The sequence below is a fragment of the Nestor notabilis genome, unplaced genomic scaffold (assembly GCF_000696875.1).
Source record: "Nestor notabilis isolate BGI_N333 unplaced genomic scaffold, ASM69687v1 scaffold23504, whole genome shotgun sequence".
NCBI lineage: Eukaryota > Metazoa > Chordata > Aves > Psittaciformes > Psittacidae > Nestor > Nestor notabilis.
The window spans coordinates 1,800-14,230 of NW_009927226.1; the positions used below are offsets into that span (position 1 = coordinate 1,800).

Below are 12,431 nucleotides of genomic sequence, written 5' to 3' on the forward strand. Positions count from 1 at the left end.
CCCCCCGCGGCCCGCCCTCCCCCTCTCCCCCTGCCTCTTCTCCACATGCATCTCCTTGGCGGATGCTGCCCAGCCTGTTGTGGCTTTTGTCCCCAGCAGGCAGCGAGTGTGCAAGGCCCCGGTCCCATCCTCACCCTCCCCATGCACAGCCCCTCGCCGGCGCTGGCTGCACGCACCCAGCCGCGGTGCAGCGCTGGCCGATGTGCTCCATCCCCTCCACGCTGCAGCGCGTTGCAGACGGGTCTTTGTCTGGCCGGGTACAAAGCCCCGGCCATGGCCACGCTCCAAAGGGAGCTCCCCCTTCCCCGAGCCAGCCACGCTCCTGCAAACCACAGCCAGGGCAGCCTTAGAGCCCTTTGCACTCACAGTGCACAAGGTGTGGGGAGCTTTTCAAAGCCACCTTGCGTAAAGAAAAGACTTTATATCCCACCAGCAGCTTTTTGAACCCTGACAAATCCGCAAAGCCTCCCAGAACTGCACAACCTGCTTCTTCCTCATGCACTTTGGTGTTTCTGCTTTCAATAATTGATAATGAAAGAACTGAGACATCAACACAGAAGGGGAAAGCAAACACAGCCCTGCTTGAAATAGAAGAGAGTGACTGACAGCCATTTTAGATGAGGTTTCAATCTCCCTCAGAACAAGGCTGTCAGGGCTCAGACACAGCCTCACTCGTAGCCATTTCCAGGAATGCTTTATTCTTGTCTACAGAAGGTTTTCTCTACCTGATCACTTCATTTCAGTCTCCTCCTTGCAGGGACAGGCAGCCCGGCCCCGAGACCCTTCAGCCACCGCTGCTGGGCTGTGAGCCAGTCCCACAGCTCCCCAGTCAGCATCTTCCTGCCCATTTTTAACCCCATCCTCCTTCCAGACCATTGCCTTCTACCAGGGCAGGTAGCACAGGGGGCCATTGTCTTCCACCAGGGCTCACTCCTCCCATGGATTTTGCCACTCCTTTCAGTTCCTAAAGGGGCTGTCCACTCTTACTGATCCCCTGTTGCTCACCAACAGGGAGGCACGCTGCTGCTTTCTCTAGGTCACAGAAACACCAACTCTAGGAGCCGAGAAGTCACCTGTACACTGTATGGCACAGGGAGAAGCAGCAGGAGGGTGCTGCTGCGAGAGCAACGTGACCAATGTCTCATCTTGCCTCTGACAGTGGACGAGTTCTCTGCTGCAAGGCAAACCCAGTGTTCAGTGGCTCGGGCATCCCCACCCTGCATTAGCTTCAGCTCCCCGGGCACATGAACATTCACATTCGCTGTGAGTTCCCCCACCTAACCATTATGTGAACAGATTTGCTCAGATACGTAACTGAACACCACGAGAGAAGCTGCGCTGCCAGCTCTAAGAATGAAGTCCAGGAAATCAGATACAGAGAGAAGCCACTACCTACTAAGAGCAGTAGCTTGGTCCCAAGCTTTTCCCATCCAGGTGATGTGAGCGCAGCCGAGCTGAACCTCACTGTCAAGAGGTTCAAACCAGATGATGTCCCAGGGTGCCTCCCAACTAACATTACTCCATGATTTACTTGCAGGTGGCCCAGCTCAGATGACCCTCCCCTCTGTCAGGTTTTAGAAGCATTTACAGGCAGAGGCCATGGTTTTTAAATAAAAGTTTAATTCCTTCATCAGGTTTAAACACAAACGCTGCTGAAAATCCTGCCGCCGCTGCTCAGTGCCCCGGCTCTCGGCTTGCAGGGCACTGGCAGTGCGGCAGCAGGGGCTCCAAATACAGGAGGCAGGAATCAGACTCTCGGCAGAGCTCAGTGCAGGATGCAAAGCAAGGAAGCAAGAGACACACTTTCCGGACAAACACCAATTCTTATACATAAAGAAAAGCCCCACACTGTAATAGAAGTATTAACGTTGCCACAGGACAGGAGTTCTAGGAAGGGAGAGAAGTCTTCAGTAAAAGGCACAACTAAGGAAGAACTTCCCTAGATCTCAGCCAAGTCTTCCAGTTAGTTCCACTTATACCCCAGCCTCTCACAGACATGCTGGTTACTCTAACAAGTTGTTTCAAGTTCCTTATTTTCCCTTTTTCCTTTCCTCTAGCTCAAAAACAAATAAAAGAGGAGTGCTTATAAAAACCAGCACATAAGAGAGCTTGGTCTATAACGCCGTAAGAGTCCAGGAGAGACTTAACAGTTTACCTTATGATTGTCTGGTACAGTTACTCAGTATTCAAGTTTCAGATGATATTTATACCTGGGAACCTCAGCCAGCTCTAGTTTTGGTATTTTTCTTCCAGGCACTTTGCTGCCTGTCAGGTTGGGGTCAGATCTACAGTTTTCCCAGTACTATGTACCACCAGCCTCTTCAACCCATCGCTGTAAGCACCCGTTAGCAGCATCAGACCCACTCCAAGGGCTTCTTCAGGCTTTGTAGTCCTGCAACCTCCTGTGCTCCTCGGTTAAAGATCTTTTGCAAGGAGCAACACTTTCAAGGCAAGGCAGACAGTGACCAGGGCAAGCAACCAGTAACTTACAGGACAACAGGACTGCAGGCAACGAGAGGCTAAGACAGCTGGACACAAAGCTGTTGTGTGTTAGGCCACACAGTGTCCGAGCAGGCACTTGCTAGATGCAACAACCAAGCTACTATGGGATAAAGAGGCTCAGTTTACGAGTGTACTGGTTAAAAAAGGATCTATGATCTGCACAGCAAGTCAAGGTGCAGGTATAGCACATGGCAGCACTCCTCCCATCACTAGCAAGGCCAACAGCTCTGAAACTAGCAACTGGTTTCAGCCTACACTAGAAACTAAAGCACACAACCATCCTAAGTCCTCTACATAAGAGGGAATAGAATGCTTGTCCAGGGTGAATCTTGAGTGCTAACTTAACACAGCAAGGCAGTACTGCACAGACTGTGCTCTCACCTTCACTTTGCTGTGTAGCACGCTGAAAGGACATTTCATTTCATTAGTAATGAAGATGAACTCAAGGTTAAAAGCTACACTGATCTCCTTCCATGGGAGAAAGCTGTAGCAGAACCACCTCCCAGGTGTCCCCCAGGGTTTTACCTAGGGTCAAGCTTGGTCAAGATACAAGCCTTCCCCATCACTCTTGAAGGGCTTCTGTCAGGTATAGAGTGGTAAAACAGCCAGCAGTCTCTCGGGCTCTTGCTGTAGATTCACATCAGCATGTCCTAGGGAGTTCTACTTCCCAAGCAATTTAGGGTGTGCATGCCAGATCAACTAACCCTCCCCCAAAACAATTGTGGCAATTAGCCATGTGTCAGTCCCGCTCTCCACAGACCTGCAGAGCTGAGTCAGTGTTACTGATGAGCCCCAGTGCACAGGGTTGCTGGTGGAGTTGGAGTGTTAGAGATGAGCTTCTCCCCTCCAGCCTCCCAGTGCTGGGATCAGAGCCAGTAAGGCTGACTTAAGCAGGAGGAGCTGTGGAGAACTGCACTGGAACAAGCAGAGTCTTCTACTGAACTTTACAACAAGCTGAACAACTTTTGGTTTTAAAAAAAAGCCATACAAGCAGCAGCTGACATCTCTTGTTATAAAGGGACATGGCTGAATAGGTAGGAGACAGATTCCCCATTATGAGTCCTCCTGATGGCCTCTGCAAGGATCATTGAGATGTCAATCACCTGCAGGGGAAGAAAGATGTGTCAGTGTCACTGGGGAAAGACATCAAGCCTGGAAGAGTTGGGAACAACTTAAAGAGTAAACTCATCACCCAAACTTGTAACATGCCAGATGCAAATGATCTCTATCTACACAGGATTGAGATTTAATTACATACAATTCTGAAGATTCTACATATAGCAACAATTATTCTCCTGTTAATCTTTGCCAGGATGACAGTCTGTCACCTTTCTTTGCTGAGACTCCCGAAGCTCAGTCAGTTTATCCCAGGACTATCTTATATACTTTGTGTAGGTTGCAGAGAAGTTAGGGGAGTCTAAATCACGACCAGATTGCCTCGCTTGAGTCAAGAGGCTTTACCATGACTGCCAGCAGCAGCCTGAGACACAGGAAGTGGTGCTGCAGCTCAGATCTCTGCGCTAGCTCCACCTGGCGGGTAACCCAGTCAACAGGAGGGCAAGAGCAAGCCTCGATGAACTCTAGCTCTGAACCCCAGCAGCTAAAGCATTTTGGTGTATGCAGTCTTAGCAAGAAGCACCATGTTCATGGTGCATTAAGAAAACGAAGTGAAATCCACATTTAACATTTCCAGGTAGTTTGTATCCGAGGGAAATGAAGGAAGAAACTTAAGAACTACAGAGCAGACAGAGCACGAGATTTAAATCCTTCAGTTCTGTATTTCTCACCACTGAACATAAAAAGTTAGTGTAAACCAGTGAGGTGCTGGGTGAGAGCCTGAGCAACTGCTCACTGCAATCTCTGGCTACAGCTCTTTAAATACTGATAACAGCAGTTTAACATTTTGCCTACATGAACTGTAGTGTGGAGCTTGGAAAGAACCGAAGCATCAGACATTTTACATGTGCTCAGTTGCAGGAATATCATCCAGAGGTTAGTTCTGAAAAACATGCACCCCAATAGCAGTTTGCCATCAGCTTATAGCTTATTCCCCTACAGTTCACTGCAGCTTCAACCTTCGGAGCTTCCTTTCCACCAGAACCCTGGTACTGAGGAACCTGCTACACTTACAGCACTAGCTGAGCCTTAGCAGTACCATTCACTTCCCAAAACTTCTCCAAATGCCTGTGTCCTATATATCTGTGCTGTGAAGCTAGTACTTGGGATGTCCTTGGTTGTGTATATGCTATAGCAGTACCTGAAGATTCTGATGGACCTAGTACACCTGAATGCTCAGGTAAAACTGCAGCTTCCAGCTGTCCATTAACGCAGGAAACCCTCAAGTTCTGCCTAGCTCAGGTTGTGCAGACATTTGTTTTCCTCCCAGGGAAGTCCGGCTTGGGAAACAAAACGCCACAGTACTTTTTGCTAAATGGAAAACCCAAGACACTGAGTGAGCATCAAAAGACCAGCTTTTAGCTTTCATATAGACAGCAAAGTGGTTTTTATCTCTGGCAAGTATCTGAACATTGTGGAGCTGTGTCAGCTGCTCTTGGTCAGACCAGCAAGATGTGTCTGTGGGACAACACTGCACTCCCTCTCCAGCTCACTGGCACTGCTATTAAGACCAGACCTGAGGCAACCACCTTCCCCACAGCAGGCCTACTTTTCTTCACAAAAGGAAGGGACACTCTGCTCCAAGGGCTGGGCATTAGGCGATAGCCGCACAACTGAAGCTGGCATTCCCAAGTTCCTAACGACTTCCCTAAGGAGTGACAGAAGGGAAAGCAGGGGCTCACCTGGATTTTAGGGCACTGCTTCATCTTGTCCTCCTGGGGTATCGTGTTTGTGACCACAACTGCCTCAAAACAGGCGTTGTTGATTCGAGAGATTGCTGGCCCAGAAAAGATCCCGTGAGTTAGGATAGCATAAACTTTGGTGGCTCCTGCTGACACGAGCCTACGAGGTGGGAAAAAGGAGAAGGATGAGAAATTCTTAGCAAGTATTAAATTGATATTAATGCAAGGCACTTTGTAAGCATGAAAGGAGACAACAGCATGTGCTTAAGGGACAGGCTGCCTTTGACTCCCCACTCCAGCTCACTACTGGTTTTGGGGAAAGGGGAACAGTTCACAACACCATAAAATTCACCACAGAAAGTACACACCAAAAAAAAGAAGATGTTCTAAGCCCTGGGACATTTGGACGAGGTAATATAAATCACCTTCCATGGTTTTTGCCAACACAGGTAGCAGGTAGTTAATACTGAGTGTTATATTTGCTGGTGTTTCTAGTGTAGAAGGCTTGAACTTACTTCTAATAGAAATTCACATGTATGACCTGAAGCTGGTGGAGCAGATAGCACTTAGTTCTACCTGCATAGCCAGTGATGATCTAGTGGAAGACATACTTTCAACACAGGCATTTTTCAGATAAAAAAAAGACTCCATGGTCTTCCAGCTATTCCCACTGTGAGAACTTTCATCAGGCTTTTTACTTATTGTGTGTGACATGAGATAAACAAGAAACTGTTAAAATACTCTGTGAAACCTGACATGCAAATAATCTGCTCAACTCATGCCATAGCTGTCACTAACCATAGTTTTCTGATTTAGGAAAGAATCAGTCAGCCCTACTCACTTGTCTGCAGCATGACAGATGGTACCACATGTGTCTGCCATATCATCTACCAGAATGGCCACTCTGTCTTTCACATCACCCACCAGGACCATGCGATCCACTTCGTTTGCCTTCTTGCGCTCCTTGTGAATGAGGGCGAAGTCTACATTCAATCGATCAGCAATGGAGGTCACTCTGAAGAGAGAACAGTTTCCAAACAACACTTAACTCCACACCAGCTTCAACTGAATCTCTTAAAACTATGAAGTACAAACTGCCACTGCAGTAAGAGATGCTGTCACCACATCTGTTCCTGCTCCCAAGCAATCAGGAGAAGTCTCTCTGCCACCTTCAGTTTCCCTTCAAGCAGTTAAACTGCAATCTCTGATCTGATCTTTCCCAATGACAGCAACCAGATTAAGATAAAACAGTCTTCACCCTGACCACTGTGAATTAGTTTGTACTTGTAGCTCAAAGCTTAGTCAGCAAATTTGGCAAACCTGAAGTGATCAGAATGCTTGGGAAGTTGCCATCTGTTTAACACTACACTGGAAATGCTTCAGTTGTGCTACTCACACTCATTCAGTTATCATGCATGCAAGTGCTGGCATAAGCACAGTGGAGAGATAAGCATCCAAGAAAATTCAAGTCCACCACCTCACATTTACTTTGGTTAAACTGCCCATGGAACAACCTTACTAGAGAGACCTAAACTTCATGTATTGATACTAATGAACAGTAAAGAGACTAAAAGCATTAAGAGTGAGAAGGAACAAAATACACATGCCCCTAAGAAATTCTACACTTGAGATAAGCAGACTCTGAGCCTCAGCAGATCAGACTCATCACCCTGGAAGTGGTACAGAAGCTTGTTAAACTAAATTGTTTTCTGAATTATTTAGTTCTGGAGTATCTCCATAAACTGTCACACCAGCCAAGATCTACACATCTCGGTTTAAGTGGCCTTTGAAGAGGTTTTTGAGGAGTCAGATGACTTGGCATTTCATATATTGCATTATGCAACAAGCTACAGAAGTGGCTGAACACACAAACTGTCTTGTCCAATACAAGGGCCACAACAAAGCTACAGAAGACATACAGCAACCTACAGTGGAATTATCTGTTGGCTGCTTGTAAGATAGCTTAGATCACTTTAAAGTATGTGAATCAGGTCAGCATGAACTAACATTTTGGTGTTACAATCCTGGATTAAAGATACATCTCCACTCCTCTGCTGTTCACATGTAGCTCGTACACAGAAGCATCAAGGAACAGCCTAGTTTCTCCTGCTAAGCACCCAAGAACATTCTGAACTGCTCACAAACTGGCATGTTTATCTGCTGAAAGCTGGGAGATTGTCGGACTACCAAAGCAGAAATGTGCTATAACATATGCTGCTGCTTTTTGGAAAGGAACCATCTATCTTCCTTGCTTCCAGCCTGCTAGTAGCAAGCTTAAGTCCCAGCTAGATATTAAAATCAAGAGTAATAAAGTAAGTGCCTCGACAGACTCAGCTTAATATTGCAAAGAAAACAGCCTGGACAAACATGTATCATTAACCAGCAGCAGTAGCCTTGTCTCGGGTATGAACTACGCAATTCCCTCCTTCAACCTGCATAATTACCCTCCTACAAATTGTTTTAACACAAGGGATGTAGTAACTGCCCAATTCCTACCTGTGCAGCTGTGATTCTAGAAGCTGTCTAATTCTCTGTGTAGCTCAAGAAATGTTCTAAACATTCCCTAGGAAGACTATGTGACCACTCTTTACTAGCTGCCATAGACTGCCTGACAGAAGGCAGCCTAGCAGAGGGAATGTGTGTCATAAGACTAAGGTGACAAACACTCTCAGGAATTCAAGTACATCCAGAAGCAGCACCTGGAGCTGGCTGTCTGACAGCTTACCTCTTGGCTCCACCAGCATCTGGTGAAACAATGGTGCAGTTCTTCCACTCTGCAATATTCTCTTTGATCCATTTCAGTACAGCAGGCTCAGCATATAAGTTATCAACAGGGATATCAAAAAAACCCTGCAGGGAACACAACAGGAACAGATGTAGCTGAAGGTCACATTCCAAGAACAGCTGGAAGAAGTATTCTGTATGATCAGGCATGCAGGCACCTCCTTTCCGAAGCTTTCAGCTTTCCTTTCTATTTCCCTTAATGCAAGGGCAGTATCTTTTGGGATCCAGAGAACAGTAAAGCAAGGAGTCTTCAGAGCCAGAAATAGTTCAGCAGCGTAAGTAACGCATCTGACACCTTCACAACATGGAACTAGTTCTATCCTTAGGGGGTGCAGAAACCAGCAAACACTCATTTCCAGAGCAGCTAACTGCCCATTTAGAGAGTCAGTCTTTAAAACTCATTACCTAATTTGTTGGCACCTACAGGAAACCCATGAAAAGGCTTGAGTAACATTTGTTTTTAAACTAATGCTGGTCCCACAACTTTACACTGCCCCAGCAGATGCCTCCAGGTAAACCTCAAAGGTCACTAAAAGCTAGAAGTTAATCCTGGACAGAGAATAACAGTCAGGAGAGTGGGGGCAGCTACTCCAAAGGGACACGTCAAGGTATAGGAGTAACAGATCCTTCCTACCATTATTCCTTCTGTGCTCAGCAACCCAGCAGCTACAAGAACCAGGCTGAAACCAGCCAGATGCTGGAAGTGTATATACACAAACCCAATTATTCAACTGAACCTCACCATGCTGCTGGTGAAAGGTCAGCCCTATGGCACACACGGTAACTCCAAGCCTCTTAAGGAAGAGGCTCTCCCCTCCTCCCCCCGCCCCCCCACTTTGGGCTCTGTTCTTTTATTCCATGATCTTTCTGAAAGTCTTCTTAGCTGTGCCCCCATAGATTTTTATTTATTTCTATCTGAGACAAAGTATTTCTGGGCAAATTACACTGGAAGAAACTGCACTGCAGCAAATGGCTGCATTTGCAGCATTTCCATCCAGCCTACCTACCTCACCAGGCAGGGGATACCTTCTGGATTCAAAGTGTTTGCAGCAATGCAAGAGATATCCTCTCCCCCTTTCTGTTACACTGAGTTGGTTTCTTGGTCTCAGAGCACTTGCTCAAGGTGAAAAGAAACAAGACTGGGAATGGAACAGCTTGCTGTCTTTCCTCTCCCTGGTATAGCTCTTGCCACTTCCCTTACACAGCTCTGGGCAAGACTTCAATTGCTCTGTGAGACTGTTCTGTTCACTAAGCCAGTAAAACCCATGAATATTTTTCAACTCACCAACAGCTTGGAAAAGAACCAAAACCCACTTATGTGGAAGGGTGGCAATGAATGGATACAAGTGGGATTGCCCATGCTGTCACAGCAGCAAGCTATCAGATCACTGTCCTGGTAAACTGGACCCTCACAAGCAGCTGTGACAGTGCTCCTGCAGGCAGAGCTAAACTGCTCGATTCTCCCTGACAGTTTAATAAATATCAAAAGGCTCTACTAAATATTTAAGAACTCTCTTGACAAAGACATTCTCCACCTCAAATCCCTCAAAGGACCAGCTAAGAACACACAGTGTCACTGTGTGGCAATAAAAGTGGCACGGATCATATACTAGCCCAACATTCCCTTACACAAGGCTCAATAAGCTCAGTCTGTTCAAGAACAGCTGTAATTTCATCTACAGATGAACCTGTTACCCATATCCCCATCCTCTCCTGACTGTTTCCACAAGTCCCTTCCAGTCCCACATTCCCAAGTCCTGATCACTGCTGTGCCTAAACAAATCCAGGTTGCTGGAAATCCTGCAGGGCAGTGAAGATGCTCAGACTGGAGCAGGTAAGTACTTCCTGATTTTAGCTCCTACCTGAATCTGAGATGCATGCAGGTCCATGGTGATTATATGATCTGCACCTGCCACAGACAGCATGTTTGCAACCAGCTTGGCAGAGATTGGAGCTCGACTCTAGTACAGGAAAAAACAGTATTTAAGACAAGTTCAACTCCTTCATCAAGATGTCAGTCTTCCACTTCTAGGCAATGATTCACAAGCAGTTACTAAAAGGAGTACTCATTTACATTGCATCTTTTCATCAACTGGTGATTACAGCTTGGTGCATTCTCAAGAAGAACTAGCTCTTTATGAAAAGATGAATTTGCAGTCCGATGCCCTGAGGTTTAAAGAAATTAAAATAAGTTTTATTGCCTCCTTTACATATTCAACTTCATCTAATTCCTACACAGCAGTCAGGACTTTTCATTCATCTTCTGAGCAGGAAGCTTTAGCAGATCCCTTACCTTGTCCTTTTTGTCCTGCCGAGCGTAAGGGAAGCAGGGGATGACAGCTGTGACTCTGCTGGCTGAGGCAATCTTACAGGCATTTATCATGATAAGGAGCTCCATCAGATTGTCATTGATTTCACCACAGCCGCTCTGCACAATGTAGACGTCCTCCCCACGTACACTCTCGCCTATCTCCACGCTGGGAACAAATGAGGAAAGGAGAGTTGTATCCGAATACAAATTTAAACACAGCCCATTACATATGCCTGCTGAGGAACCAGGGTGCTGCATTCCCCAGGGTCTGTGGGTGACGGTGCCATGTAATCAAGGGTGTCGAGCAGGAACACTGTTGCTTGTTTGCTCAGTAACTATTTTACATCTCCCTAATGGTTCAGCCAGGCTAAAAGCACTCAGCCTGTACTCTGGATCAATACAAGCTGAGCACGTGAACACCCCAGAACAGGCCTTGTTCCCCCTGAATCACAAGTACAACCACCTCAGCTGGAAGCAGCAGTGTACAAAGGAAGCAAGGATGGTGGCCAGCCAGCAGAGAAAGCAGAGCCAAACTTCTACCAGAAGCTATACTGCAGCTGGTCATTATATCTGGAATCATAACAGCCATTCAGTGGCTTGAACAGACAAGCCCTCCAGCATTCCACTCTGGAAAGGCTTTTGGGGTTAATTTCCTCCTGGATGCAATGCACGCTAATCCCTGCTGATGAAGGGACTGAACACAAGCCAAAGGTCCTGTTTGCCAGCAGCAAACTGCCAGCTCCAGCGCATGTATCAAGACACCTGCACCAGAGGCAGAGCTGGAAAGCAAGCAGGACCTGTAGCTTTGAGGCTTCATACAAGGCAAAGCTGCATAAGGCCTTTTGTTAAGGAACAGATTGACTACTAAATACTTTCAACATCTCAGTTTAGAGATGCCTGCCACAGATTTGGAAGCAACCAGAAGTCAGTCGACTGAGAACAAGTCTCCCATAGTTTCTTTCTGGCACTGGAGATGCTCACCCACTCTGCAGACTGCTGCCACACCAAACTCTTAGGAAGAAGTAGAAAGACAATCACCCAACCCACTCCCAATGGCTCATTTAGAGAGCACCTTAGGCCAGATTCCCATTTTCAATATTTCATTCTCTGATCTTCCTCTCTTGTTTATTCCACATGATTTGACGACTGCTGCGTATTTACAGTCTTACTGCTCAATATCCATCAGCAAACTGTAGTCATCTTCACTGCACACTGACTTAGACCATACACCAACTTCTCACGAAGCATTTTGGCCAGCATAAGAAATCTCTGCTAGGTAAGCATGTGACTAACAGTAGTTGGCACACAGGCATCTCCAACTGTACTCACTAAGAGTCAGGTAAGCTGATTCGAGCCATTTATAATACAAAAGAATCAATGAGCTATTTCCTGAAACAATCTACCTTTCTCTGGGAAGCATCTGCTATCAGTTTATTAAGGTAAATAAGATTTCTCTGAGGTCTTAAAGTCACATATCCTGCTGACATCAGAACCTGCTGGCTGGCTGGCCAGCTGGACGGAGAAGAGCAGTTAATAGAGAGCAATGAGTACAGTGCAATGGCTGAGGATCAGACTTTTTACAGCTCTCTGAAATTTCCAGTTACAATCAATACCCATGCAACAGATGCACAATATTCTACCTCATGTGGACATCTTGGATACTCCTGGAAAAAACTACTGTCTCGAGGAGAAACAAGTGGGTTGGAGCAATCATTCAAGGTTCTTTGTATCACACTGCGTGGTGTATACCTGCTTAGTGTACTTTCTCTAAACCAAGCTTTAAGAGCTCTGAATAAATTCTTAGCCTCTCCTTTCCTTCAGCTTCTTCAAGTAGGATGCAGAAAGACTTACAGAGACAGAAAACAAGACAAACGTTAGGTTTCAAAGCTTGGGGGAACACAGAGTGTGTGACTGCAGTTGCATCATGGGCTGCAAAGTGCTGTCAGCCTCTTATCTGCCCTGAATAATTTTAGCAGTACCTTTTACGACTCTGATGCTCTTCAGAGTAGTTTAAAGGCACCAGCTACAGCTTCAGC

General features: G+C 46.3%; 1 protein-coding gene across 1 annotated transcript; it reads right to left on the bottom strand.

Moving 5' to 3' along the window:
- Window positions 1–3,205: 3,205 nt before the first annotated feature.
- LOC104405301 (ribose-phosphate pyrophosphokinase 1) lies at window positions 3,206–10,653 on the bottom strand. The gene is made up of 6 exons (XM_010013971.1): window positions 10,378–10,653; window positions 9,947–10,045; window positions 8,026–8,150; window positions 6,142–6,315; window positions 5,301–5,460; window positions 3,206–3,605 (listed from the first exon to the last, which is right to left on the bottom strand). Exons 1-6 carry the CDS (start codon window positions 10,651–10,653, stop codon window positions 3,513–3,515), a joined length of 927 nt encoding a protein of 308 aa, XP_010012273.1. The 3' UTR covers window positions 3,206–3,512.
- Between the last annotated feature and the right edge of the window lie 1,778 nt (window positions 10,654–12,431).

Bases quoted from the DNA above. Each gene is read 5' to 3' on its own strand.
- LOC104405301 (XM_010013971.1), bottom strand. From the start codon at position 10,653: ATGCAGCACCCTGGTTCCTCAGCAGGCATATGTAATGGGCTGTGTTTA. The intron at 8,151-9,946 runs GTAGGAGCTAAA...TGTTCCCTGCAG, and splicing joins TGCATGCATCTCAGATTCAG to GGTTTTTTTGATATCCCTGT. The intron at 5,461-6,141 runs GTGAGTAGGGCT...CCCACCTCGTAG, and splicing joins ATCTGTCATGCTGCAGACAA to GCTCGTGTCAGCAGGAGCCA.